Source organism: Poecilia formosa, unplaced genomic scaffold, assembly GCF_000485575.1.
Source record: "Poecilia formosa unplaced genomic scaffold, Poecilia_formosa-5.1.2 Scaffold30, whole genome shotgun sequence".
NCBI classification, from domain to species: Eukaryota; Metazoa; Chordata; class Actinopteri; order Cyprinodontiformes; family Poeciliidae; genus Poecilia; species Poecilia formosa.
In genome coordinates, this window is record NW_006799969.1 from 1,056,144 (window position 1) to 1,082,003 (window position 25,860).

A 25,860-nucleotide genomic window follows, 5' to 3' on the forward strand; every position below is an offset into this window, starting at 1 on the left:
AATGTGTCAACCAATCAGGCAGAAACCATTACCCGTGTTGGATGTTTGTTCCTTACATGCTGGGCCAACTTAATAGGAGCCAAGCATTTAAAGTCAAGTGGAAATGCAGCTGACCTGCCACTTGTTCACTACACACACCTAGAAGACCAACAAGGAAACCACCATCCTTTAAGGCTTTGTGTAGCTTAAATCAAATTATTTTTGTTTTGACAAATATTTATTGGTATAGAAATCAACAAAGAAAACTTGAAAAAATTATACACTGATATTGTTTAAAATGTAGTTATTGTTGTTAACGTCCATCTAATATGCGCATCAACTTTTTTTCAACTAAGACATCAGGCCAGTGGGAGGACAGATAAAGAGCATTTGCCGGTGATCTACGCATGTTGAAACTGTAAATTATTTGCAGTTTTTTTGTGTATTTGCATGCTTGGTGAAAGCATCAGACTCTCTGTTTTGTCCTGTGAATCGGTCCTTCCAGTTTTGCAACATCCGTTTTGTGGAACATTGAGTCCTGTCATGACTTTGAAGTATGTGCCGCTTGTGATGTGGGCCTGCTTTAGATAGTGTGTGTATTGGATCAAGTGTGTCGGAGTTTCCAACAGCGGCAGGACTGGGTGCATTACTTTAGCTGGGGCTTACCCCGTGTCATTTGTTCCATGTTTAAAGATCACGTGAAATTAAACGTCATTTCCCATGAAGTGCTGCCACTTTTTCTAAAACCTAGCATGTTGAGTTTATTGAGTCATCAGCGTGTTTGCATAGAGTTGCATGAGATTTAATCGTGTTATTCTTTGGTAATTGCTTTGATTTCCAGCAGCAGTTGTGTAAATGCAGTAGCAGCTGAACAAATGTGTGGCGCACATGGCATGTGAGTCATATTCATATTATTAAGGCAGCACATCTTTTTACACTATTATATCATTTTATACTGTTATTTGGCCCAAAATTCAAATGTAACACAGATGCTGCTTAATTTGATCACAAACATACTTATAGATAAATGCAGTTAACTTTCTCTGCAGTTAACTGCATTCAATGCAGTTAAATTCTCTATTTAGAAAAAAAACACTGGAGTTTGCAAATGCAAAGATTTAAAAAAAAAGAGAATTTGGAAAATGGAATGGAATGGAAAATGGAATTTCTGCAAAAGTCCAACAAATTAAGTTTAAACAGCTCACTGAGAACATTAAGCTGCAAAATGACTGTAATGTAAAGTATTTGTGTTTTTGTTCACCAGTTCTGACACACTTGTTGGATATGAAATTCAGTTTATTTGGTTGTGTTTATTCATTTTTCATTTATTTTTTTGAAGAAATTTGTTCAGAAAATAACAACAAAAAAAATACAATAACGGTCAATTTAAATTAAGTTTAATGGATTTTTATTTAAGCAACATCACATTTTACGCTTTGCAATCCAAACTTAGCGTGGCTCACTGCCACCAACAAACAAACGTTAACCTTCATTTCTTTTGAAGGAAAAAAAAATAAAACGGATTTTCTTATCACTAGTTTTTCTCCACCTTTCCCCATATCTCACAATCATCTTTGAACAAAATTTTGGGAACTCCTTTGTCAGTAGAGATGTCTAAATGAGATGTGATTATCGGTGATCATAATGTTATGCCCGACTGGTGCGCGTCTGTTTTCTTTTCAGCTGGCCAGCAGCTGTGTACATTCCTGGACAATAAGTATTGAAAGATGGCTCTTCTTCCTTTTTATTCGCTTCACGTGTCAAAACATCTTTGACTGCTTCAGATGTTTTGCATGAAAGTATGAGCAAATGTGAGGCAACCAGTTGAACCATTCTTATTTCTTTACATAAATAGCCACAGACACTCTGTGTGAAGTAGCTTTGGTGTAAATTGAATGGTTCAACAGCAACGTTAATTATATATCTCACGTAGCGGTATAGTAACACAAACTGTCTTTTATGCATAACACCTTTGTGTTTTCCTACAATATAAATGTATCTCTTGTAGAGGAAAAATAAATAAATAAATAAAGACCTGTCACAAATTGCACCGCTTGTAATCGAAATGAAGTAAACGTAAGAAAATGTATTTTTAGTCTTTTGCTGTCACAGTCGGTTCAGAAACTTGACTCTTAAACATCTAGGAATTAGAAAATGGCTGCAAAGCTTAGGTTTCTCCAGTCTGTCTGGAACTCTTAATTAACATTTTATTAAAATCAGGAGTGCTGAAAGGTGAGCTGCCTTCACCTGAACAGACGCAGGCAGCAACAGCATCAATTCTTTGGCAAATATTCAGTATTTTCTCCACAGGTGCTTAATTAGAGTGATTGAGATCTGGGCCAATCTGAATTGAGGGCATAACTGCTGTTATAATTGTTCATGGATTAGAGGACTGCAATCATGCACTATGTTATCTCTTAATGGTGATGCTGTATTTCTGCTTCTCCTTCAGTACACTGACAATAGAAATAAAGAAAGAAAGAACAAAGACAATACTTATAAGGAAATTGGGGGAATATATTAATTCTTCTTAATTTTCCACCTTCACTGAGTGTCTGTTGCTTCAGTATTGCCAGAAAAACAGACGTTTACCATCTTTAAAAGTAAAAGCTGCAAATTAGGATTTGCATGTAACACAACTTTAAGGGAACTAGAATAATCTGGTTAAACCAGTGGGCCCAGACCAGTTACAGTGTCTCAAATGTTCAGCTCAGCTCCCTGAACCAGATGTAGGCACAAGGATGTTATGGTTTAAGATGGTATTATTTTTATTAGTGAGAATGCTTGAGGCATTCGTTTATTTTTGTAAGTTCCAGTACAAATCTTTCACTTTTTCTTAAAGGTTGTCAGATAAGCAGCTAAATAAACATAGCTCCTCCTTACAGGAGCATCTTTAACAATAATAATAAGAAAAAAGTGTTTAATTTTTTTTTTTTTATAAGCATCAAATTTCAGCACGTTGAATAACACCCATGGTAAAAATGTGCTAGAATTATTGTTTTCATTTTTTTGTAGTGGTAGTAGCAAAATTTCACACAGAAAAAAATGGGAAAAATCCAAATTTTCATTTGAGTGTATTTGCTCAGTGGGGAATGAAATTCTACAAAAAAGAAATAAATATTCCAACCCAAACAGTTGTGATAAAATTTATAAAATACAATTTTGCAAGGTTCTGACACCACCGAGGCTTATTTCTCTAAATGCCTTTTTTGAAAAGGAAAGATAAAAGAAAATGACACTTAGGTAGGACGGAAGATTTTTCACGTCTTTACCAAGGATCCCAATTTGCGTAACGTTGCAACCAATGCGAGAAGGATGCAAACTCACACTATGGTTGTCGTTGAACAAAAGGCGTTGAAACTCCTCGTGTGACCAGACCTCATCTTGTGGGCTATTGAGCTTAAAGAGCTGGATGGCCAATTTATAACATTGCTTGAATGGCGGGGGGGGGGACTTTGAAGCACTTAAGGGGTCTGGGTGGTAGGGTTGCCTCTGGGGTTAATGCAGCCCGCATTGCTCGCTCAGACGGATGACTGGGAAGCCCCGATAAATCAGCTTCTCTGCCAGGAAAGATGGAGACAGAGGAGGCGAAGTTGGCTGCAAAGTGGACCACTCCAGCCTCTGCTTGCACCTCTTTTGACACCCTTTCTTTCTTGTGCCCTCTTCAGCACTACAACTCATTCTACCTTGCATTGCATGGTACACACCAACTAAAGAGAGGTTTAGGTGAAAGCAGATGAACCAATTTGTGCGATAAGACAACAGGGTAAGGGAAAAAAAAGGACAATGATGGTGAAATGCTGATGAATTGAAGGTTCCTCTCTCACTGCGGAATAGATGAAGTTTCATGATCAATTAATTAGCAAGCTAGCCTTACGCACGTCAGTGACTCTAATGGCTGGCTCTCATTTGTAACTTTTATTACTTTATTGCTTTAAGGTGGCCCTCAGCCAATCAAACACAACGTAGAGCCATTTCACTGTGGCCATTATCTGGAAAAAAAAAAGGGAAGACCCCCCCGCATCCCCACCCCCAACCATCATTCATATACTAGTTTAAGTGATGCCATCAATTATAAAGCATAGGGCTACCATATACATAAAGAGAATGACAAAACACTCAGATGCGTGAATTAATAAATTGCTTGTTCCCACAAAATATTAGAGTAAGTTAGACATGGATTGTATTCATTGTAGCAGATATTTTACAATTGCTGCTGTCGTATAGTCTTGATGCATTAGGTTCATATCTGCTATCTTCATTTTTGCAGCTGATTTAAGGTTTGAATTGAATGTAATTTGGGGTTGAATTTAGGCAAGAGATGCAAAACGTCGAAAGCTGTGTGTTTTTCAAAGATCAGAACTCAGCTCTTTGTGTTTGCGGTGCCCTATACGTGCCTGTTTGATAAGATAAAAGCACCGAGAGATGAAAGTGGAGCGAAACGAAGGGAGCGAAGAAGAGAGCTGAGGAAAAAAAAAAAAGGATGCTTTGCATCTTTACTGAGTTAGAAGGGGATTAGTCGCTGCTCTAATTGGCTCGCTGAAAATTCTTCTCAGTTTACATCCAGATTAGAAATAGATGTTTTTTTTTTTTTTTTTTCTTACTTAGGTCAAGGGGAATCTGGCATGTCAGCTTGTTCATTTGTATTTCACGGACACAGAACCTCTGCATTTATAAACAGATCAAAGAGAGCTGAGATGGGCTGGGATGGTGTTGTCAAGATTAAACCAATGAGTGAATCTTACGTTCATTTATTTCTTTATGGACTAGCTTGTGGACAAAGGGAGAAGCTTAACTTGTACTTTTTTCAGTTTAACACCAGACATAATAAAAACCAACATCTCGCATTCTGATTCCACCTTGGGAAAACTCACTAAGTAAATCTATTTTCTTCGTAATCTTCGCCTTCACAAAAGCAAATTGCATTTGTGTATTGTTAACATCAGACTTTTGCCCGTTTTATTGGTTTACTTTCTGGGCTCCGTAGAATCTGATCAAACTCCATTGCATGTTTTGTGCATATATTGGATCAGTGGGTGTAAAATTACAGTCTGTTACTGTTTTAGAACAGAGCTTTTACATTTTGCTGTGGCATCCTCTTCCGTTTCATTTTGTCACCATACTTAGAGATCGCCTGACTGTTATGAGCTAAAAGTTAAGCGCTTTGTTCACGGTTCAGGAGTCTCCCCAGGTGGTCAAATAATTGTCAGCTGAATTAATCAGAAAGCAGGGAGAACTCCTCTGCTGTTTCAGCCACCAACCCTGGCAAGAGGAATGGCTCTTCAACAAAGGATACAGAGTGTCTGCATGAGTATAAGGAATGTTATTTAGTCATCTCTACATGATTTGTTTTTCCAAATAACTTCTTAAATCTCTAGTGCTTGCTCTCTGTTTCATTCCGCATACAGCAACATTACATACATCTGAGAAATGTGTTGTCAGTGCAACCTCTTCACTGATCAATCAGGCTGAAAATCAGCCATGTGGGAAATCACTCCAAAATAATATTTCCCTTCCTAAAAACAAAAAAATAGAAAAATTGTCTCTATACCTCCCTGTTTATCACTAGCCCCTGTTCCATCTATTTCACGGAACGCAACAGTTCACAGGTCACTTTCGGTCCAAACGGCAGCACCTCATCATATCAGCATCCATCTGGAGACGGTTTCACGGCAGGAGACCTAAAATGCAAACATAATCTCCTGAACTGACAGTGGCCACTGATGGTGAAAAAGTCCTCTCCAACTCCCTCCCCTCTTCCCTTTTCCCTGCTTAGGTGTAATTGACATGACTCCTACACAACCTGGAGCTTGTCATCACAGCAAGCGGTTTAAAAAAAAAAAGTCGAGCTGCAGCGTGCAGAAATGATTGGTCTGATAGATGTTTTAGTGCTCCATTGTGATGTTTACATGGATTGCAAGCCCCTCTATTCTTGATAATGATTATTTTCTATCTGTCAAGAGTGAATGTGGTTTGCTTTAGGTTCCTGTATGAAATGTCTACTGTGAACGCTGAGAAATTACTTGTTTAGACATCTTAAGTGATTGGTTATTTGTATCGACAGCTGGACCACTTTCATGTCAACCCACTCTTTTTTTTTTCTTCTCCTCCGTAGCCATTTTTGACCCCGTCACCGAATCACATTTGCCTTTTTTTCCACCCTGTTGCCTTTCTTTCTCGATTTCCTCTCTCTGCTGTCTTGCTTGGCCTCAGATTGGGGTCAGGAGTTTAGTAGGGGAAAAACATTTAGAGCTGGTGGCACAGAGCCCAGAGCCACTCACAAAAATAAAGAAAAAACAAAAATAAATGGCTTTTTACACACACACACACATGCATGCACACACACATATAACAGACCACATTAACCTTTTCTGCTTCTGCAAATGTTTCCATCATGGCTCAGTCTGAAACAGCAGCAACAAGAAGCTGCTTTTTGTTTCATTAGCTTATGCAGAAGAAACTGAGAATGAGAGAAAGGAAAGCTTATTTTTCAGGGTTCAGAAAGTAATCTACAATGAAAAAAAGTGCATGTAGGTATCAGATATGTCTTTGTGTCAGTTTACAGCCACACTACCTGCTCACTCTTGCTCTGTCTGTTTTATTTGATGTTATCGACATGTCAATAAGTCACGATTGCTGAATAGACGGCCGTGTTTTTTTTTTTTTCATTTGAGAATAAACAGCTGCAGTATATGAAGCACACTGTACTTCATATAAAAAAGTAAATTGTCCACGATTGCGTGCGCAACCTTTTATTTCTCGCGTTGCCGTTATCTGGAAGTGTGCCTGTTTATTAAGTTTTGGCCTCACAGAGCAGGCCGTCCTTCAGGTGGCTCGCATGTCGGGAATCACAGCGCTGCACATCGCTCCCCCTGTCCCTCACTCCTTCGCTCCTCCAAGGGCAGCTCATTCCCGATGGTGCCAAGGGCCTCCGATGTATGAGAAGGGGAGGTGGGGGGGAGGTGAGAGAGATGAAAGACAGAGAGGGACGGGGAATCGCCTTCACCTTGGGGGAAGAGATGCGAGCGGATGACAAGAACAATGATGCATCCCTTATTTCTCTTCCTTATGTTTAATCATGAGCCTGTTGAAGCTGACCCTGTCCCCTGGCGCTTCACGTGTCATTATGGGACTCACCTTCGTTTACAATTTATAAGTGTGCAGGGTTTTGGCTGTGATGCAATGATCTCATCACCACGTAGCACCTAAAAACCACTGAATCTGTTTTTAGTTGTTTATTTTTTTTATTTATTTTTTTCTCACCCAAATGAAAGCAGCACCCAAATGTCCAACAAAATAAAGATTTGTATTTGTTGCTTGCTTATTTCAAATCTTTTAGTAAATATATTTTGTTAAATATTAAAAAAAAAAAAAAAAAAAAAAAAAACTTGAGACATGCTAAGGTAACTTTTTATTGCCATTGCAAACACATTGAAAAAAGGCTGTGAGCTGTAACAGGTCTGCATTGATATCTTTGGAAAAATAAGTCAGTTAAATTTTTTAGAGGCACAAACGGCCACCCACAGTCTGTACAGTCTTAGCCTGTGACTTGAATATTCTCTGTGTATAATTTTACTATCTGGTGTCTATTTTTACCTCCTAATATGTTTAAGTGGTTTAAAATTGATGGCCATCCTTTGCTGTTATTCTATTATAAGCGGTTATGGTTTGTCGCATTCCCTTTGATGAAGCCTTTTCCTCCAACAAAACACAAACACAACATTTTTGATTCCTGTTAACAAGCACTTACACATCTATTGCCGTAACAATAAATGCATAATTAATACGCATACAATTTTGAAATTTTATAGAAATGTTGGGTTCTTTGCAGAAATTATGCAATTCTCAATTTACTGTTTGCTTACAAAATACCTCTGTCAAAATCTACGGCTTTTTAAAATTGCCGTTATTTTTTTTTTTGTTTTTGTTTTTTTCCCACAGTCAGAATCTTTTAGGCGTTACATGTGACACAGCGAGAGCACAGCAAACACGGCAGGTCAACTAAAAATTGTCACTTTTGTGTTATTTAAATGCCTCAACCTCTTGCAGCGAAGAAGCTTTAGAGAGAAAAAAGGTGAGCCAGCTGCCACTGTTGTCAGGAGTTATTTTGATAGTGGCACACTTTTTCATTCCCATGACTGACACATCTGTCAACACTGCCACTCCTGTCTTACCTTTCACCCGCTGCGTTCCCTTTACTGAAACGTCCTCTTTGATATCTGTTGTTAAGTCTGCGCTCGGATTTATCAGCTGCTGGAAATTTTAAATGTGGAGAGAAAAAGCCTCCGTTTCAGATGCTGCCTGTCTACAACTTGGATTGTCTTAATGCTACTTGCTTTAAATGTGCTTGGATGGAAGTATTTTAAAATAATTTGAAGCATTGTGTCATGGCAAAAGTAGTGGAAAAAGAGAAATGCGTCACCAGCTACGTGTATTTTTTATTTTTTTTTCTCAATTCAATGTAGAAATGAGTGAATGTGATATAGAACTGTTTCTCAGTTGCTTATCACTGTATTGTGATCTTTTTTCTTCATCCAAAACTCATCTTTTATGTCTTGTCTGTGTCGCTCTGTTCTCTCCACAAATCTTTTTTGCTTCGAAGTCTTTATCCATCTCTCCCTCTCTGCCTTTATCGTGCGAAACATCGCCTTATCTCTTCCTTTAAGTATCTCAGTATGTAACACCCGTCCTCTATCTTTCTTTATGCCTATCTGTCCATCCCTTGCCAGTATAATGCCAGATTCTTTTGTGCTTTCCATGCCCTGTTTCAATTTCTGGCAGCTCAGAAGGAAATTTGTTCCTTTAAAAAAATAAAAAAAAATAAAAAAAAATTTATAGTGTCTTGCAAAAGCAATCACACGTCTGACTTTTTCCACATGTTGTCATCTCAAACTTAATTGCATTTTCTTGAAATTTAATTAGAGAAACATGCAAAGTAGTACATAATTGTGAAGTGGAAAAATGAGGATCAAATGTTTTTTTGCAAATTATGAGTGTGAACGTCACCCTATAACTTTAATACTACCATATACAGTGATCCAGCTAAATATAGAAGTCACTCAATCTTAGAGGGATATTGCTTTTTCAGGTTTTTCAGGTTGCTTCTCTAGTGTGAGGTTTATCCTAATAAAACCTTAATTACAAATGGGTATAGTTTTATCTTAGTAATACATGCATCTGTTCTGTGAAGGTTTGTTAGAGAACACCAGTGAATAAACAGCATCATGAAGACCAAATAAGACGGCAGACATGTCAGAGAGAAGAAAGATGTGGAGAAGTTTAAAGCGGAGTTAGGTTAGAAAATAATAATCCCCATTGTGAATGTCTCTCTGCTCAATCACCAGAAAATAGGAGTTTAGCACAGTTTGCCACAAACCATATAGGTAAGTATGAGAAGGTCTTCTGGTCGATTGAGACCAAAATTTGCATTTTGTATTAAATACAAAACACTTTGTCCCCAAATACCCCACAGTAACTCATGACAGTGGCAGCATCAAAACCCTGTTGGAAGCAGCAGAAGACTTGAGACTGAGGTGGATGTTTTTTTCCAGCAGGACACTGATCCAAAATATACACTTAATTGCTTAATGAAAGGCTTTTCATTAAGCCTTTCATGTGTTGAAAGGCTTAATGAAGCCTTTCAACACATGGCTTGGGCCATTACAACACATTCATGTGTTGTAATGGCCCAGGTTAAGGCCAGACTTAAATCCAACTGAGAATCTGTGGCAAGATTTAAACATTACTGTTCAGACCGTCTCCAAACTCTTTTTACTGACCTTACATTAATTTCAATTTTTGGATGTGCAAATCTGGTAGAAACATGCTCTGAAAAACAAGTGACTGCGAATCCTTTTCTTTCATTCTACAAATACGCACTGCTTTGTGCTGGACTGTCAAGTGAATCAAAGTAAAATACGTCAACATTTTTCCCTGGCATTGTGACAAAATGTGAAAAAGATTTAAGGATGTGAATACTTTTTTTTTTTTTTTTTTGATAAAGTAGCACTTATTTTTACCAGTTGCCTTGCTGGCATGTAAATGTTAAAAGCTATGCATCGCTGATGTGTGTGCCTGTCAGGCCTGTCAGGTTGTGGGCGTGAATGTGTTCAGGGGTCAGTGTGATGGCACTGGTTAGTGCTCTGGTTGGCTGAGCCCATCTGTCACTCAAAACAGGGCCAACCTCTGGCCCCACTCACCAGTCAAGCGTATCGGTGCTTTGACAGAATTATGAAGATTTCTGTCCGTTCTTCATCGTCCCAATTGAATTACAAGTGGCGCCTTGTTCTGTGCAAGGCTTTTTTAACGGCTGATTTAAGGGACTTGCACCTCTGCATGTACTTCACATGCACCGTCTGCTTGAATGAGAGTTAGCATGGCTATTTAATGCAAAAGAGAAACTTTATTGCCTGCCTTTTCATACAATTCTTGTTTTGATAGATTTTTGATTGAGTTATTCTCCGTTTGTTGTGCTTTTTGGGTCTTAATACACCACCAAGGCTTTTGTTTTCATCACACTGCTGCGGCAGTTTATGGCGAATTATTTGCTTCGCAGGACGTCTATCCTGCGTCATTTCTCCCCACAGCATTTCACATCTGTTGCCGTTTCATTACAGACGTTTATTTGACACCATGTGCCTGCCAAGACACTCTGGATAAATCACACTGTTATTTAGTCTGCTTCTCCGCACCTGAGTGAAAGCAAAAGGCAGAAAATGGTCTTATTTTCTCCTTCCAGCGGTTATTTTTATTGGTGCAGCCAGCAGCGCAGCAAGTCTGTTTATCGCTAAACATATTCCCAGTCAAAGAGCATCAGGTTTCATTGAGTTGGTGTGTGCTCAGCAGGTACAGTGCATTTATGCAGTCTGCCCTAGCGATCCAACAGAAGCTGCATCTGAATAACTCTTTCTTCCCACCCAAAGCCACTTTGGCAGGTTGCTACTCGTTAGACCTCCAGTCTGCCTTCTGCCTGTGTGCTTATTTGACTGAATGGCAGGGGGTTGGTATTTCTATCTTTTCATATTTGTGACTGTCTTACTTGTTCATCTGCATGCTGTGGTTACATTTTTGCAGCCCATCCCGTTGGAATGCAACAATGACATACGTGCTTCAGATACTCTAATGAACAGTTTAGAGAAAAATAGTGGTTACACTATGAATTGCTAGTAGATCTGAAAAAGATCATGCTTAAAGTCTGCTGCTAGTTATTACATTTGACGATGAGTCAACAAAGCTATCCTTGAAATAATGGCCCAAAATTCACTGCGTTGGAAAATCATTAACACTCTGTGTTGTCATATCATAGTCACACTTCAGAGTGTTGTAATTGGATTTCATGGAATAGACCAAAACAAAGTACCACATAACTGTGAAGATTAAGAAAACTTATATATTGGTTCCAAAAAATATATATATTTAAGTACAAATTGGGGTTATTTGCATGTGCTTTGTACACAATTTACTCTACAACACTTGTTTAAAATCCAGTGTGACTCATTACATTCTGAAATCATGTTGATAGTGACGGAGCTGAAAATCGAGGCGTCTTGTAAGAAAATATGTTATAAAGGCTACACAAGACATGACTGGGACAGATGTTCACCTTCCATCAGTCTCAAACATACACCCACAGCTATAATGGAATGGTTCAGACCAAAGCATATTCATGACTCAGAATATCCCATTCAGACCTAAATATATCTCTTCACAGATGCCTTTGACCCAAGCTGACCAAGCTTGAGCTATTTCGCAAAACATAGGAAAATGTTCAGTTTCTGAAAAGCTGGAAGAACCTGCAGATGTAACTGGAGTGAAAGACGCTTCCATAAACTATTCTCTGACAAGGGCAGAAAACAAAGACACATCACATTTGTTAGGTTGTTTTTTTTTTGTTTTTTTTATTTTATGTATATACCAGAGAATTTGCATTCAGACTATGAACTGATCGGCCATTTTTCATGCTGATAATTGGCAAGTGTAGGTAGCCCTAAATTTATTCAGCGTTAAGCCACATTTCTTTCTCTTTTTTTGTGGTGGTGTTTTTTGCCGGTTTGCCTCTGTAGCTTCTGCTCTTCTGATTAGTCCTAGTTTGTGACTAGGAGATTCTTGTATCTGCATGTGTCTGTGAAAAGAGGAACCCTCCAATGGATTTCTGGTCTTGATTGCCAAGGTGACCTAATCTTCAACAATCTGAGAACAGCGGTGTTCCCGTTGAAGCTCACCGTGTTACAGCAGACTGTCAACACTAATAACTGGACAAAGGCTGCTTCACTTTTACTGGAGAAGCTTCGATGCAGGCCTAATAATACGCATATGTGTGAGAGAGAGTGAGCAATGGTTTATCTTTCTGGATTCATTCAAGTATTAAAGCATCAAATAGTAGCTTAGTGTGTGTGCGTGTGCGTGTGTGCGTGTACGCGTGTGTGTGTGTGTGTGCAGTTCTGGCTGCTGGTAATGAATCCAGTGGTGTTGTTGGCATGAGCAGGGCCATGCTATTAACCTCTCTGGTAGCCCTACTGATCTCACCCTGTCTGTCCATCTCATCGGCCTAATGACACGCTCTCTCACTGTAAGCTCTGCTCACACACACATGCACACGAACCTGTCCTTTGCTAATCAAATTCCCACTGAAGTGAAAAGTATTCAGCACTGTCCAATCACTGCTATTGAGAAAGTCAAAAGCACTGAGAGAATATTTCTTTTCTTACAGCCCACTCAATGGAAGGCTCTCTTCAAAACCTGTTTCAGACGTATTAATCTCCACTGGTACTCTGCTGCCACCAGATCAGATTTCACTATGTTCTCCACAAGCCTTGAGTTTCATCATGCCTTTTATGTTAGAGGGGTTTCTCTCTCATAAAGCCTCTGCTCTGACTGCATGCTCTTATCTGACAAAGCTGTATAGTGTGGTAATTACGTCATGTCAGAGGGCCCAGTAACGCCATCATTCGAGATATAAATCATGCTAAGTTTAAGAGTTTTACTTTGCTAAGGAAGATTTAAGACGACATCTTAAAGTAAGGCATTGGAAGTGGACGACAAGCTTGACAGATGCCCCAAATTATGGCCTTGTGTAGGTTTAACGAGTTTGTGGCAGAGCAACAAGACATGATGAGAAGGAAATATGACATTAAAAGTGCTGTCGGTAGTCGTAAATGTTGTTTAATAATCTGTTCCTGGCTGTTTGTGTAAATGTGTGGCTGTCTCTGTGTGAATAAGGAAATCCACGCAGCAGTTCGAACACCTGGCGCTGTCTGTAGTCATAACAAACAACATGAAGGGATTAAGTCTACATTTGTATTTGTGCCAGCTTGTTACATGCACTCCTTGTTCGCGTTTTCCCTCAAAACCACCGTGTAATACAGCATTGCCGCTTGGCACGACTTCACCCCTATGAATTAGTTGTTTTTCTTTTTTCTTCTGTTCTGCCCCGGAATGCTACCACTCATCCACGTGTCCCTCGTTAAGGTTACGGCCTGGGACGGACCTGCAGTAATATCTAGCACTTCTGAACTCATCTGCGAGTTGACCGAGTCAGAGATAATGTAAAGAGGTGGATGCATTTGGCAAACTGGAGGACATAAAGCTAGAGGTGTCTTCAGCAGGAATTCATTAGGCGGAGGGCTGATTGGAGGCTGGTGTTTGCCTTCCCCCCCTTTTAGAGCCTGCAGCTTAGGGACAATTGGTGATAGTAGAAAATATTATTTGCATAGTTTTTGTGTGGCTTTGGGCAATGTTTCTGCTTCTTATCTCCATGTCAAAAGCATTCCTCAGCAGGTTAGAGACTCCTTTTGTGAGACTTTTGACCACAGCACAACTCCATCAGCTCCTACTTGTCGGGGTCTTAGAGTTGTGAAGAAGTTAATGCAAACACAAGCTGTTTAACATGAACGATTAGAACTGAGTTGCAGTTGTTCCCCTCTAATAAGTTTGATTTCTTTTTTTTTTTTTCTTTTTTCTTCAGCAGGTTGCACCATATGGCCAGCAGTCGATGGGAGGGTTCAGCAGAGAGCATCAAGGAGGGCAGCAAGGAACCCCTCCGTACTTCAGTCCTCCTCAGCAGACTCCCACAGGCCCGTCCCAGAGTTCCTACCTGCAGCCTCGACCACCTCCGCAGCAGGTAGTGTCACTCGCAAACAGAACACTCTGTCACTACAAAGACAAAGGTGCATGCTGCAGTTTTATTGCCGAAACAAGTCCCTCCTGTGTGGTTAAGAAAGAAAAATTATAGGAGGTATTAAAACATATGAGTCCTGTCACCTTGCAGCAAGAAGCTCCTGGGTTCAAACCCTGACTTGGGGTCTTTTAGGTCTCTATATCGTTCTTAGATATGAGTGTGTTGTGTGTCCAGAGTGTACCTCGCCTCTCGCCCGTTGACCTCTGGAGGCAGGCAGATATGGATGGATGGATGGATGGATGGATGGATGGATGGATGGATGGATGGATGGATGGATGGATGGATGGATGGATGGATGGATGGATGGATTTTTGCTGTGGTTTAAAGGCACTTTAATGAGACGGAAGAGAAAGTGTTGGAGTGATCACAGTTTTCTCCAGGTGTATGAAACACCAATTAGTACAGTACTCCCCCTTCAAAATAAAAGCACCCCACGTTTGATTTATTTAGAAAGTCGAGATTGCATATGTTGGCTTAACACATTCTATTTTTCCTTTGAATATAATTGCATATCTATATTTCTAATAATTTACTTATGTTTTTTTTGTTTTTTGAATTGAATGTTCTGTAAAAAAAGTATATGTTACATTAGATTTAAAGGTTTAAGGTTTAGATTTAAGGCTTGGAAAAATGAATATAATCACTCTTTAGATAGATTAAGCTTTTATTCTGTACATGTCTCAGTACTACGTCCACACATGTTGGAGATTTTGTATGCGCTGAAGTCCATCAGATGAAAAGCCAAGTCTCAGAACAACAGAGGGTCTGGAGTGCAGATATGGATCGAGACATTTCCTTTTAAGTTTCCAGCTGCTTTTCTGTGAAACATTTCCATTCTGTAGCTGGGGTTCAAGGAGTTGTATTTTTTGGAGTTAAGTGAAGCCTGCCAATGTGTTTCTTATCCACTGTTGAGCATGGGGGATATTTCAAGCTGCATAGAGGAACTGTGGGCCACAGCCCAGCACCGAGTCATTGTAGAGGAGAGCAAAACAAAACAAGAGCAAGAAAAGAACTAGGTAGAAAAGACTGCAACGAGAGAAAATAGAAAACAAGCAAAACAGAGGACAGCAACTGTCTTTCCAGAAAGACAAACAGAGGTTTTTATTTTACGATTGCTAGGAAACCTTTTATGCCTGATAAAGCTTGCAAACAAGTGAATAGTATCAGTATGCAACAAAACAAGACAAAGTATGACAGTCATTTCTACCAGGACTCTCAAGCATTATTTTTGCATCCAGACAAAAAAATGTCTGTGCATACAAACTTGGCCAATAAAGCTGATTGTGATTTTGTCACAAGAAGTTGTAGCAAATTTTGTTTTGTAGAAAAATTTGCATATCAGGGACCAGGTATTTTTATTAGAAGACACGTCGTCACTGCAGTTCATTTGTTCAAGTATTGTTCCAAATGTCTTTTTTCATCCCAGATGTTAAAGACATGCACCTAAATTATGTGCAGATATGTTTAAAATCTGCACAAGCTGATGCTATCTGAAAATAGCGAAGGCATTCATATTCAAATTTACCAAGATAAAGGCTTTTTTCATTCACATTGCAATATTCACAACAAAAAAGGCCATACAGAGAGACACTGTGAGCACAATGGCAGGTAGTTACAGAAAGGAAACCGTAAATCTTAGCATATAATTTACATACAGTGTCAACCAATCTGTCTGTGACTCTTACTCCTGTTTCCTCACCTACGACACACACATGTGCACGCACACACACACACACACACACACACACGCAAATTTTGCAGCTTACTGAGCAAACATTGTTCACTTTAACAAGGAGAGGCTAGGATCCATGGCCACATTGACATTTTCCGACAGTAATGGTGTGTTTTCATCATGGCTGATGATATGGCGGCAATTGACCCACGTTGACATTTATACTCTAGGTAGTTCAGCCCAAAGACACTGATTGGCTCAGGTCTCATTTCACCTGTGCTGATAGGTTCCTGATTGGTTACTATGCCAACCTCTGAGGTGACCACAGAGCAGGCTTCCTGTCGTTTCTCATTGCAATGCATGCACAGTGTTTTATATTTCAATCAACATGTGCATTTGCATCTTTCCTACTTCCTGCTGGTTTTACCTATAATCAAGAAATCCTTCCCTGCGGTATGTGTTACAGCTATAAAGCATTTTGTGCTTCAGCAGCACAGCGGGCGATGTGTGTGAACTCCTAGCTTCTATCTGCACACCAGCACAATATAGCCAATAAATTCACACATTTTTATCAGCTAATAAGCCTCTAGCTTCTATACTTTCCCATTACTCGTTAAAGGTCTGGGTCACCAATCAGCAGTCCACTTCATAATAAACTTACTGAAAATACTTTCTGAAAAATGGAAACGGGCAAGAATATCTTTGGAAAAAGGGTGAAACGTTGAATATTTTTTCCTGCAAATTACATCCGAGCTTCAATCTCAGTTTGGAACAATGACTAAATACATTTGATCAACCATTAAAAAGTGACGTTTTGCACATAAGCGAGTGTGTGCAATGGCTTTAGGACTTTAGGTTTGCAAATTCAGTGAAGGTTTTAAAGTATGAAATAAATACTAAGAAAATATCAGAATGAATTTAAACAACAAAGAGGCTCAGTGCTTGTTTTTGATTTTGTATCTAAGAGGTAAACATGTCTGAAAATTGAACTCACACAGCAGTTGGGCAAGATTACAAAAAGATTATGTTTTTTTTTGTATGCTTTGAGCTTTGTGTTATTACTTTCATTTTTCTGTCCTGAGCGAGTGTGTTCGTCTTTTTCAGCATCCATACGTGTGTGTCGGCTTGTGTCTGCGTGTACACTAATCAGGCAGGCGTGGTGCCGCAATTCTGAGCTGTGAAAAGGTCAAACGGTGACCTTTGTCTGTGATTTTTGTGCTGAAATGAAACATGATGTGAGCCGCACCGAACGGATTACACGCACGCACCCGTGCACAATCGCCAGCGCACGCCAGATTACGATGTCATTGTGGTTTTGACCCCTGTTTTCTGACCCTGCATTACTCTGAGAAATCCAAGCTGAAAAGTTCTTTATTTTGTTCTTCCGGCGCTCTCAGCAGTTCGTTTTCCCCCTACTCCACTCCCATTAACCCCAGCCAGAGGACATCCTCTCGCTGATGGAACCATTCCAGCTGCCTTTGACACAGAGTTTGCTGTGCAACAACTGCTATTAGCTGGTTTTTGTAACGAAATGGAGCAAAAATGCCTTCCTTCTTTGAGTCTGTTGCCCTCTCATGACCTCATCTGATTGCAAGGAGCAAAACAGGATAAAAAAGACATTTTCAAAGATATCAGCATTCATACAGAAAATAAAAATGTATGTAGCACCACTTTGGAGAAGAGAATTTTAAAAGCATAGGACAGTCGAGAGTAGAAGATATCGTTGAACTGGTGTTTGAGAAAAGAGTGGCTCTAGTTATTTACACTTAAATAACTAGAGTTTTCTAATTAGAGCTTTGGAAAAAAAAGTCTCCTTACAGATGTCAGACTCTATTACAAATAGATATGATAAAGGTAAAGAAAACGAGTCCGTAAATAGCTTTAGACAGTATTTGACCGAATTTATTATGTTGGAACTTCATTATGCACTGGACAAAAGCCGTCCAGTTGGCACCTATTTGACCTTAGAGCCAGCTTAATAATAAAATCAAAAGTCCAGGCCATAAAAACAAATGCTAACTATTTAACAGATATACTGATGGTAGCATAAAAGAGGTACAGAGCCACTGAAAAGTATGTGCACCTTCAGAGATTTGTACATTTTGTTTTGCTTTTTTTTTTTTTTTTTGTAAATCAAGCACAAACAGCATGTTTAATGTTAGGTCACAGCATCTAAACTTGATTTAAATCCAGGCTTTGACTAGGCCAATCTTAGTTTCTTTCTGGGACTATCTGGTGCATAATGGATTATTGTCCTGCTGTATAACATCAGAAACTGAGTGTGAGACATTTTCCTTAGGGGTTTCTAGTACAGAGCAGAATTCATGATTCCATCAGTTAGAGTCGGTCATCCAGTTCCTGAACAACCACAGATCATTACACTGCCACCACCATGCATGACTGTAAGTGTGATGTTCATTTTCATGTTGCTCGTTTTATGTCAGAGTCAACTGTATAAACTTTCTAAAAAGTGTTCGTCTTGTGAGCCCACAGAATATTTGCCAAAAATCTATATGATTATCAAGGTTGTTTTTTTTGTGTTTTTTTTAGTGATCCTTTTAGTCAGCAGTGGTTGTGACCTTGAAACTCTGCCATGTAGACCATTTCGGCTTGTTTCTTATTACTAAATCATTAATCTATTTCTGGGTTTTTTTGGGTATTGGATGCAATCTTGATATATACCTTTGGTTGTTTATCTCGCCCCTGGAAAGTTTCTCCTCTTTTTTTCTCAATTTATGGTCTGTGGCTCTTTGGTTCACTCTAGTTCCAAGACTTTGTTTCTGGATTTTTAGCTGATTCAAATGAGCTGCAGATATTATAATGACACTTCATCCTAATGACGGACAAAATTTCCTCATTGCTTTTTATGTCACTTACAATAAATAAGGCCTTTAATTCATAGCAGAACAATTTAATCATTTGTCAGAAGGGCATAATCTGAGGAAGATGATATTTTATGGAGCATATTTGCTTTACAGGGTTGCATACAGCAAATTGTGACAGAGTAGGCTCTGCAGCTGAGTAGAGCAGGTGAAAAGCAACTCTGGCCATCTGCCAGACCTAAACTCATAATGTTGTTCTGCCTTTGATCAGCTTTCCCTTGGAGCACACACCATTTAATTTTCATTGAGAAACAGTGTGTTAAACTGATGTTTATAGACTCATAACGTTAAACAGAATTTAGCTGCACTTTGTTTTAGTGTTCTTTAGAATCTGTGGTAGATTGTGTGCTCTATTCAAGTGAGGCTCGAATTTGACTGCTGGTCTTTGGGAAAAAAAAAAAAGGCAGTCAGCTTTTTTCTTTTTTGTTTTTTTTTCAAAGTCCTTTTTTCACTTTCCTCTGTGTGAAACCGATCCCAATTGCTCTATTGACTTTTACCATTTCCTCTTCCTGTCTGAGAGTTGGCCCTGGGGACTGGTGCTTTAGCATAGATGAACTCTGAGCTGATTGGAGGGGACATGCTCACTTTACAGGGACTTGCACAGATAGAAGCTGATTTACTGGGATGACATGCAGCAATGTTTTTTTATTTTTTATTTTTTTTTTTTTAATCTGGTGTCAGTTGACAAGAAAACCAGTCAAGACAAGTTTACTGGTAAAACTCCATTCATACACACGTACTTCAGTGAGTTTTACAGGTTGATAAGAAGTCAATTTTTTCACCTGTGGAAAAGCAATCGTTTTCAAATATTTTTGTTGAAAGTACTCATGGGTCATTTATTTGATTAGTACTTTTTTAGCTTTTTTTTTTGCGTACTCAACAATAAATGAAATATCAAATTTTGATAAAACAGAGACAACAATCTGAGTTTTGTCTGTGTGTAAGTGTACATCTGAAAAATAAGAACGGTCTTACAGCTTTGTTAAAAAAAAAACAAAAGCTAAAAATTTTTCGGTCGCAAATTTTTCATCTCAAAATTTTTTTTTGTGTGTTTTTAGTAATGTCACTCATTCTTCAAAAAGCCTTGCTGTGTTTTACCAAAACCAGAATCGGTTGGGCTGAGTCTGCTTTTCAGTAAGCCACTGGTTGGTTTTGGTCCTAAAAAAAAAAAAAGACTAATAAGCGACTAATTACTTAAGACTGTTAAAGATTTTAATTTGTCAACATCTTATGTTGAGTGCTTAACATCAGATAAAATTTAACGTCTAAAGACTGAATGTCTAGTACTGTGTGGGCAAATCATGGAAAAAAGTATTTATACAAGCTGTTATTGCTTGTACAAATATTACTATACTGTACTAATGCATTAACTCCGTTTCCCTGCACCATAAACGTCACATCAACATTATTATTTATAGCAGCAGTCACATACCGCCTCTCATAAACACTACGTAGGATGCCTTCTCCTTTGCATCACAATTATTTTTTAACTTTAAAGTTTTATCTTCAGAATCAAACCGCCTTGTTAAATAATATTGGTATTATTTATAATTTGTGTTATTATGTTGTTAAAATAAATTACTCTTTTTCCAGCTTTATTGGACACACCCTCGGTTGAAAAAGCGCCTGACCTATAGAACCACAAAATCACTTGCTATTAAAAGCACCTGTCTGACAACATGAAATGGGCCAAAAGATTTGTAAAAGCTTCACATAATAAACATCAAGTAATTGATGTAACTCTCATCCTGGAAAGTGTTTGAAAGCCTCATAAATGGTTTCCTGACTCCAGCAAACCACCAGAAAGCCATTATCCATGAATAGAGAAGAAACATTGGAACAGTGATGATGAGTTTTCATTTAATATGTTTAATAATTTATTTTATCAGATTTTTTTCATTTACTAAATACAGTTTTAATCATTATATTGAATCGATGTGCTGTTGTGCGATAATGTAATTGATCTTGTTGTTTTTTTTTTTTATTGCAGTGATTAAAAACTGTATAAAACCTACAGGATGTCCACATGTCCACGTTTTGTAACATTCATTATTTCTCGTGTTATTTCCCATTTCCTGTCTGTCACCTCTCAGCCCCCCAACCGGCTGTAGCAGCACGCCCCGTTCCCTCGCCCCTGCACCCACCCACCACACACCCCCGCTTTTAATCACACCAGGTTAATTAAAAGGCCATCGTGCCTTACTTCGACCCACCCCTCTGGCTTTATTACCCCCTCGTCGTATACTTGCTCTGCTGCCTCAGCCACCCCTGGCTACCCCTCATCACACACACACTCACACTCTCTTTCAATCACGCAGAAATGGGAGCTCACCTTGGCAATGGCAGGGAAGGCTGAGGGGACGAAATGAAGGAAATGAGAGACAGGAAGGAGTGTATTAGCGTGCGTGTGTGTGTGTGTGTGTGCGTGTGTGAGTTGGGGACTGAAACAAAGGTTTGTAGGTGGGTGTGTGTGGAGGGGGAGTGCCCAAAGTTCAATGTCATTAATTGGTCAGCATTTGAATATTAAGTGAAGAAGTCTGTTAATTAACAGGATAATAAAAGTGCTGCTGGGTGGAAGGGGGTGTAGGGAGGGCCGGGTGGGTTGGGGGCAGCAGAGGGGGGGAGTAAAAGAGGACAGGCTGTGGAAATGGAGGGCATATGGCGAGATAGTGAGGAGGAGGCAGAGAGAGGGAGCGAGGCTGGGCGCGAGGTGATAAGAGGGAGAGAGACGTCCGTGGGTAAAGGTCTGGCAGTGGTAATTTGCGGAGAGCCGCGTTAATTGTCATAACCTTTTAAATGGCAGAGTTTATCGGAGTCCTCTAAATGTCCCCGTGTATCGCCACGGCAACCCTGGGCCTGCCGCGCTCCGATTGGCCACCACAGACGAGCACTTAAGCTTGATGACTTTTGAAGCAAAAACTAAACGATGAAACTAAAAAATAAATATATATGAACTGTATACTGTGTCAGTTTAGTAGCGTGCGTGCGTGTGTGTGTGACAAAATGTCTGAATGCAATGTTTTTAATTTAGCGTCTCTTTTTTTTTTTTTTTTTTTTTGTTTACCTTAACATTGACTGACATTCGCTAATTGCTCGGCCAGAATTTGCCACAGTTTTTTTTTCCCTTCTTTTTTTCCCCACATTTTTTGATTTATGTTTGTTTTTGTACTGTGGAGCTGCAATTCAAATGCAAATGAACAAGAATGAGAGAGGTGTTTTTTGGAACGGTTAGGACAATCATAATGGCTCAAAAATAAAGGTGTGGGGTGGGGGGGCAGCGATAGTTAGCTACGCGGCACCCTAGGGGCCTCATTTAGCTGCCATTTGTTAGGAAATGCCGCTACATTTGTTCCTGGATTCAGACTTCACAGACCGAAAGAGAAAACAGACAGTACCCCCCCAAAAAAATGTCACAGTCAAAGTCACGCTCGCCAACACACTGCCATCGTCCCTCAGCGCTTTAGCAAAAGTCATGTGGGTGTACACTAGTTATAACGGTATGCCAAAGCAAGTTGAAGAGAACGGGTGGTAGGGCTTGTGGTGACGGGGACTTGCAAAGCGTGTGTGAAGTGAAGACGGGCTTTGATTTGATTGGCTTGTGTAGGAGAATAAAAGCGAAAACCCTGGCAATGTTAGCTCCATCTGACATCATCCCTCAGGGAAAGCCCGTGCAAATGCAGAGGAGTGTGTCGAGTAAAGTAAATGTGTGCATATTAATTTTCCTCTGAGTCTCTGAGTGCGTTTATATCCTTTTTTTTTATAATGAAGACTTTCCTCGTGGTTGTGTGTGTATGTGCTTGTGAGGATCTTGTGTCAGAGCTCAGGTCTTTTCTTGTAGTCACTTTGAGCTAAAGGTCAGGGGGATTGCTGAGATAGAATCCAATCTGAAGGACACGGCACTAGAACAGGCCCTGCTACAAATGGACCTATTAAGATAGGCTGCAAGCACACAGACTCACACAGCTGCACACACCACTTGATGTTAAAAACATATACTGATGCAGGCGATGTGCTATACACATCTTTTTCCATTCTCACAGTCACCTTTTACAGTCGCGTGGGCCTGCAGTTGGTCAGAATGTAGAAATTCTGTTTAAAACAGATTAGAAAACACTTTTGTAAAAACATAACACATTAGAAACAAAAACTGTTTTGGATATTATTTTAGAAGCAGAAAAAAAAAAAGCCGTAATCATTTTTACTCTCGCTCTTGAATGTTGTTTCAGGCTGATTGGTGTTGGCTTGTCTGCGTATCTGGACCAAAGCAGAGTGTTGAATATGGATGTCCTGCTCCTCCAGCTTGAAGTGAAAAAGCTGTTTTGTGCAATGCTTTTTTTTTTGTTTGTTTGTTTTTTATTCAACAAGGATTTTAGCACATTTCTCTTGTCAACAGCTTAGCCAATATGAAGTTAAACAAGTATGTTTTTTTTATGGTAATGATAGAACAGGGAGGACTATTACAAAAACTTTTTTTTTTTTTTTTTACAGAACATTTGGTTATTGATCTATGACTGGGTCATAAGGGCTATGAAGAAAATAGAAAAAAGTAAACTTATAAAAATAAAGTCCTAAAATCATGAGAATAAGTCAGTACTATGACTTCTCCAAATATTATGACATGATTCTCATATACATTTATAGTACTGTTTGATAATTGATCATATGGACATCAGAGGTGTCTTGATTTTTAAGTAGGACACGGTGAAGACATCACCTTGCACAAAGTATCCCCACTCTTTAATCCCTTAACATTTTGTCAAACCAACCTTCATGTATTTTGCATGAATTTGGTGTAACAGGAAATAAATGTCTTACATAACCGTGAAGGACATTCATACATGGTTTTCAAAAATGTTAATAAAAATATCTAAAAACACTCGGCACATTGCACATCTAGAGATTCAAATAGCCAATTCTTTGCATAGCCATTCGAGTCTATAAGGAGTGTCTGTGAACATCCATGTCACACTGCAGCTTTTCTTGGTTTTAGAAACAAACAATCCCCTTGACCTTTAGCTCAAAGTGACTTATATGTGATTATTTTGATCTAAGCGAGTCGTATTCAAAAAAAAAATATTGTGGAAAGGTTTATTTTAGTAACTCAATTAACTAAGTAGAGCACGATTAATTACATGCAGAGGATATTTTAAGTCTTTATTTCTGTTAATTGTGATGATATCTTTCCGACAGGTAAATGAAAACACAACAATTAAGATAAGAATATTACATCAAAACAAAAAAAAAAAAACAAAAAAACATTTTAATTCAGAATGAGTTATTTTTTAATCAGACAAACGAAACTCATTGGAACTCATATTCTAATGTATTGCATATTACTGTATGTTTGAACACATAGTTTTGTATTCTTAGTGTATAGTCTTTGAATATTGCCTTCGGGGTGAAATACACCACCCATAGTGAGTAACTTTCATGTTTTCACATTGGTGGTCTGATTTTCCTCCTCTAGCCAACTTATTACCCCAGCAGGGTATCTGATTACCGGCAAGATATAGCTGTTGATTGCCAGAGCTTTCGTTCAACTTTGGCCATCTTCTCACAAACTCTAACCACCTTCCCTGTCCCCCTGAAGATGATCATATATGCTTGTGTGCAAGGGATATGGTGAAGTAGTGTGTGTTGGAACCTCTCTTAAAGAGATGCAATTAAGCTTAATTTTTAATGAATATTAATGGCATTAGCATGGTATTTGATAGAGATTTGCATCTGCCAAGGTGCAGGGGAAAGGAAGATGACTAATTTATTTGGTAATCATGAAAGGAGCAGTGGAGACAAGGAGAGATGAGGAAGGGAAGGATGGATGTGGCATTGATGAAGACTGAGAGAGGGAAAAATGGAGAGGTGTCCCAAAGGTGACGAGGGGGAATTCGTTAAAGAAGAAGAAAAACCTGAGAGGAAAATGTGTGGACCAGCAAAGATGAAACATGACTGAGGGATTTTAATTCTTGCAAAGATGAAAACTGTTGAAAGTGAAGCAAAACGGAGCAGTTCGGCAACAATTTTTGTTTTGCACACAAAGTTTTAAAAAAGCAAAAGTGCCGAGAGCAGAACAGGGCTCTGCACAAGGGATTAAACTTTAAAAGCTGAAGAATTTAAAATATATACACATATACTGTGACAAGTTTTGTTTCTGTAAGGTACATCCAATACTGACTGTTAGAAGACGAAAGATTAAGCTTAACTTAACATCTGGGAAATTGCTTTGGTTGCTTTCTCTTTTTCACCCAATTACATCAAACGCTCACATGCTGTCATGCCAGTTTCTCTGCTTTTCTGTTCCAAGAGCGTGAATTGAAATTAGGAAAGCGTGGCGTGTGCTTCACCTGGCTCCCCTGTCAGAACACGTGGTTGGCAGTCAGCCAAAACGGTGCAAAAGAAGTTCCTTAAATGAGGTGTGAGCGGCAAAGGGAAAGTGTGAAACTGATTAGTGTTCATGTCCTCGTCTGCTAATTTACCACCAGAGACTCTAAACAATGCAAAAACAATTAACTTAAAAGTCGGGTTATGATGCAAGCTACGTTTAAAACAGAGTTTGCTCAAGTTTTGGACTGAAAAAAACAAAAAACAAAAAACAACTGTCTGCGAGCGATAAAAACGCATTTCTGCTCTCCGCTCCCTGCTTGACTCTCATTGCGCCTGATTTGAGTTGCTGGTGCAATATTGATTTACTTCTGCATAAAACCTCTCCGGCTCTATATATATTACACCACATTCAGCAGTCATCTATTCAATCAAATCTAATATTACACTGCCTTTCCACACAGCTGTCTAATAGCATTTAACTCACAGTTTGATTCCTGCATTCCCTCATGTACTTCAAACGCTTTCCTTCAATATCCTTCATTCGCTTCCACTATGCCAAGATGAAGTCTTTTCAAAAGCACTGAGGATGAATGAGTGTCGCTGCAAGTGTGTGCGTGTGTGAAGACAGGATTAGCTGTGGCCTTAGGCTTAAGGTATGGAGTGGAGTGTATTTTAGAGGCTTCTAAATTAGCTGGGAAATGGGATTTTGAGACAATGGACTGTAAAAAAAACTCAAATGAAAGGACGCAATTGCAGCACTCCTTCATTTGGTTTTTATGTGCTTTCGCTCTCACTTTTTCAATTCAGTTTTCATCTTTTTGTCTCTAGTC

General features: G+C 39.1%; 1 protein-coding gene across 5 annotated transcripts in view; it reads left to right on the forward strand.

Moving 5' to 3' along the window:
- LOC103136055 (AT-rich interactive domain-containing protein 1B) overlaps positions 1-25,860 on the forward strand; it is a 195,921-nt gene that overhangs the window by 36,056 nt on the left and 134,005 nt on the right. For 4 of the 5 annotated variants that reach the window (XM_016670059.1, XM_016670060.1, XM_016670057.1 and 1 more), the window contains exon 3: positions 13,943-14,098. In XM_016670059.1, the coding sequence (XP_016525545.1) occupies positions 13,943-14,098 (156 nt within the window). The remainder of the gene's footprint in view (positions 1-13,942; positions 14,099-25,860) is intronic. The other variant, XM_016670058.1, reaches the window with a different exon arrangement.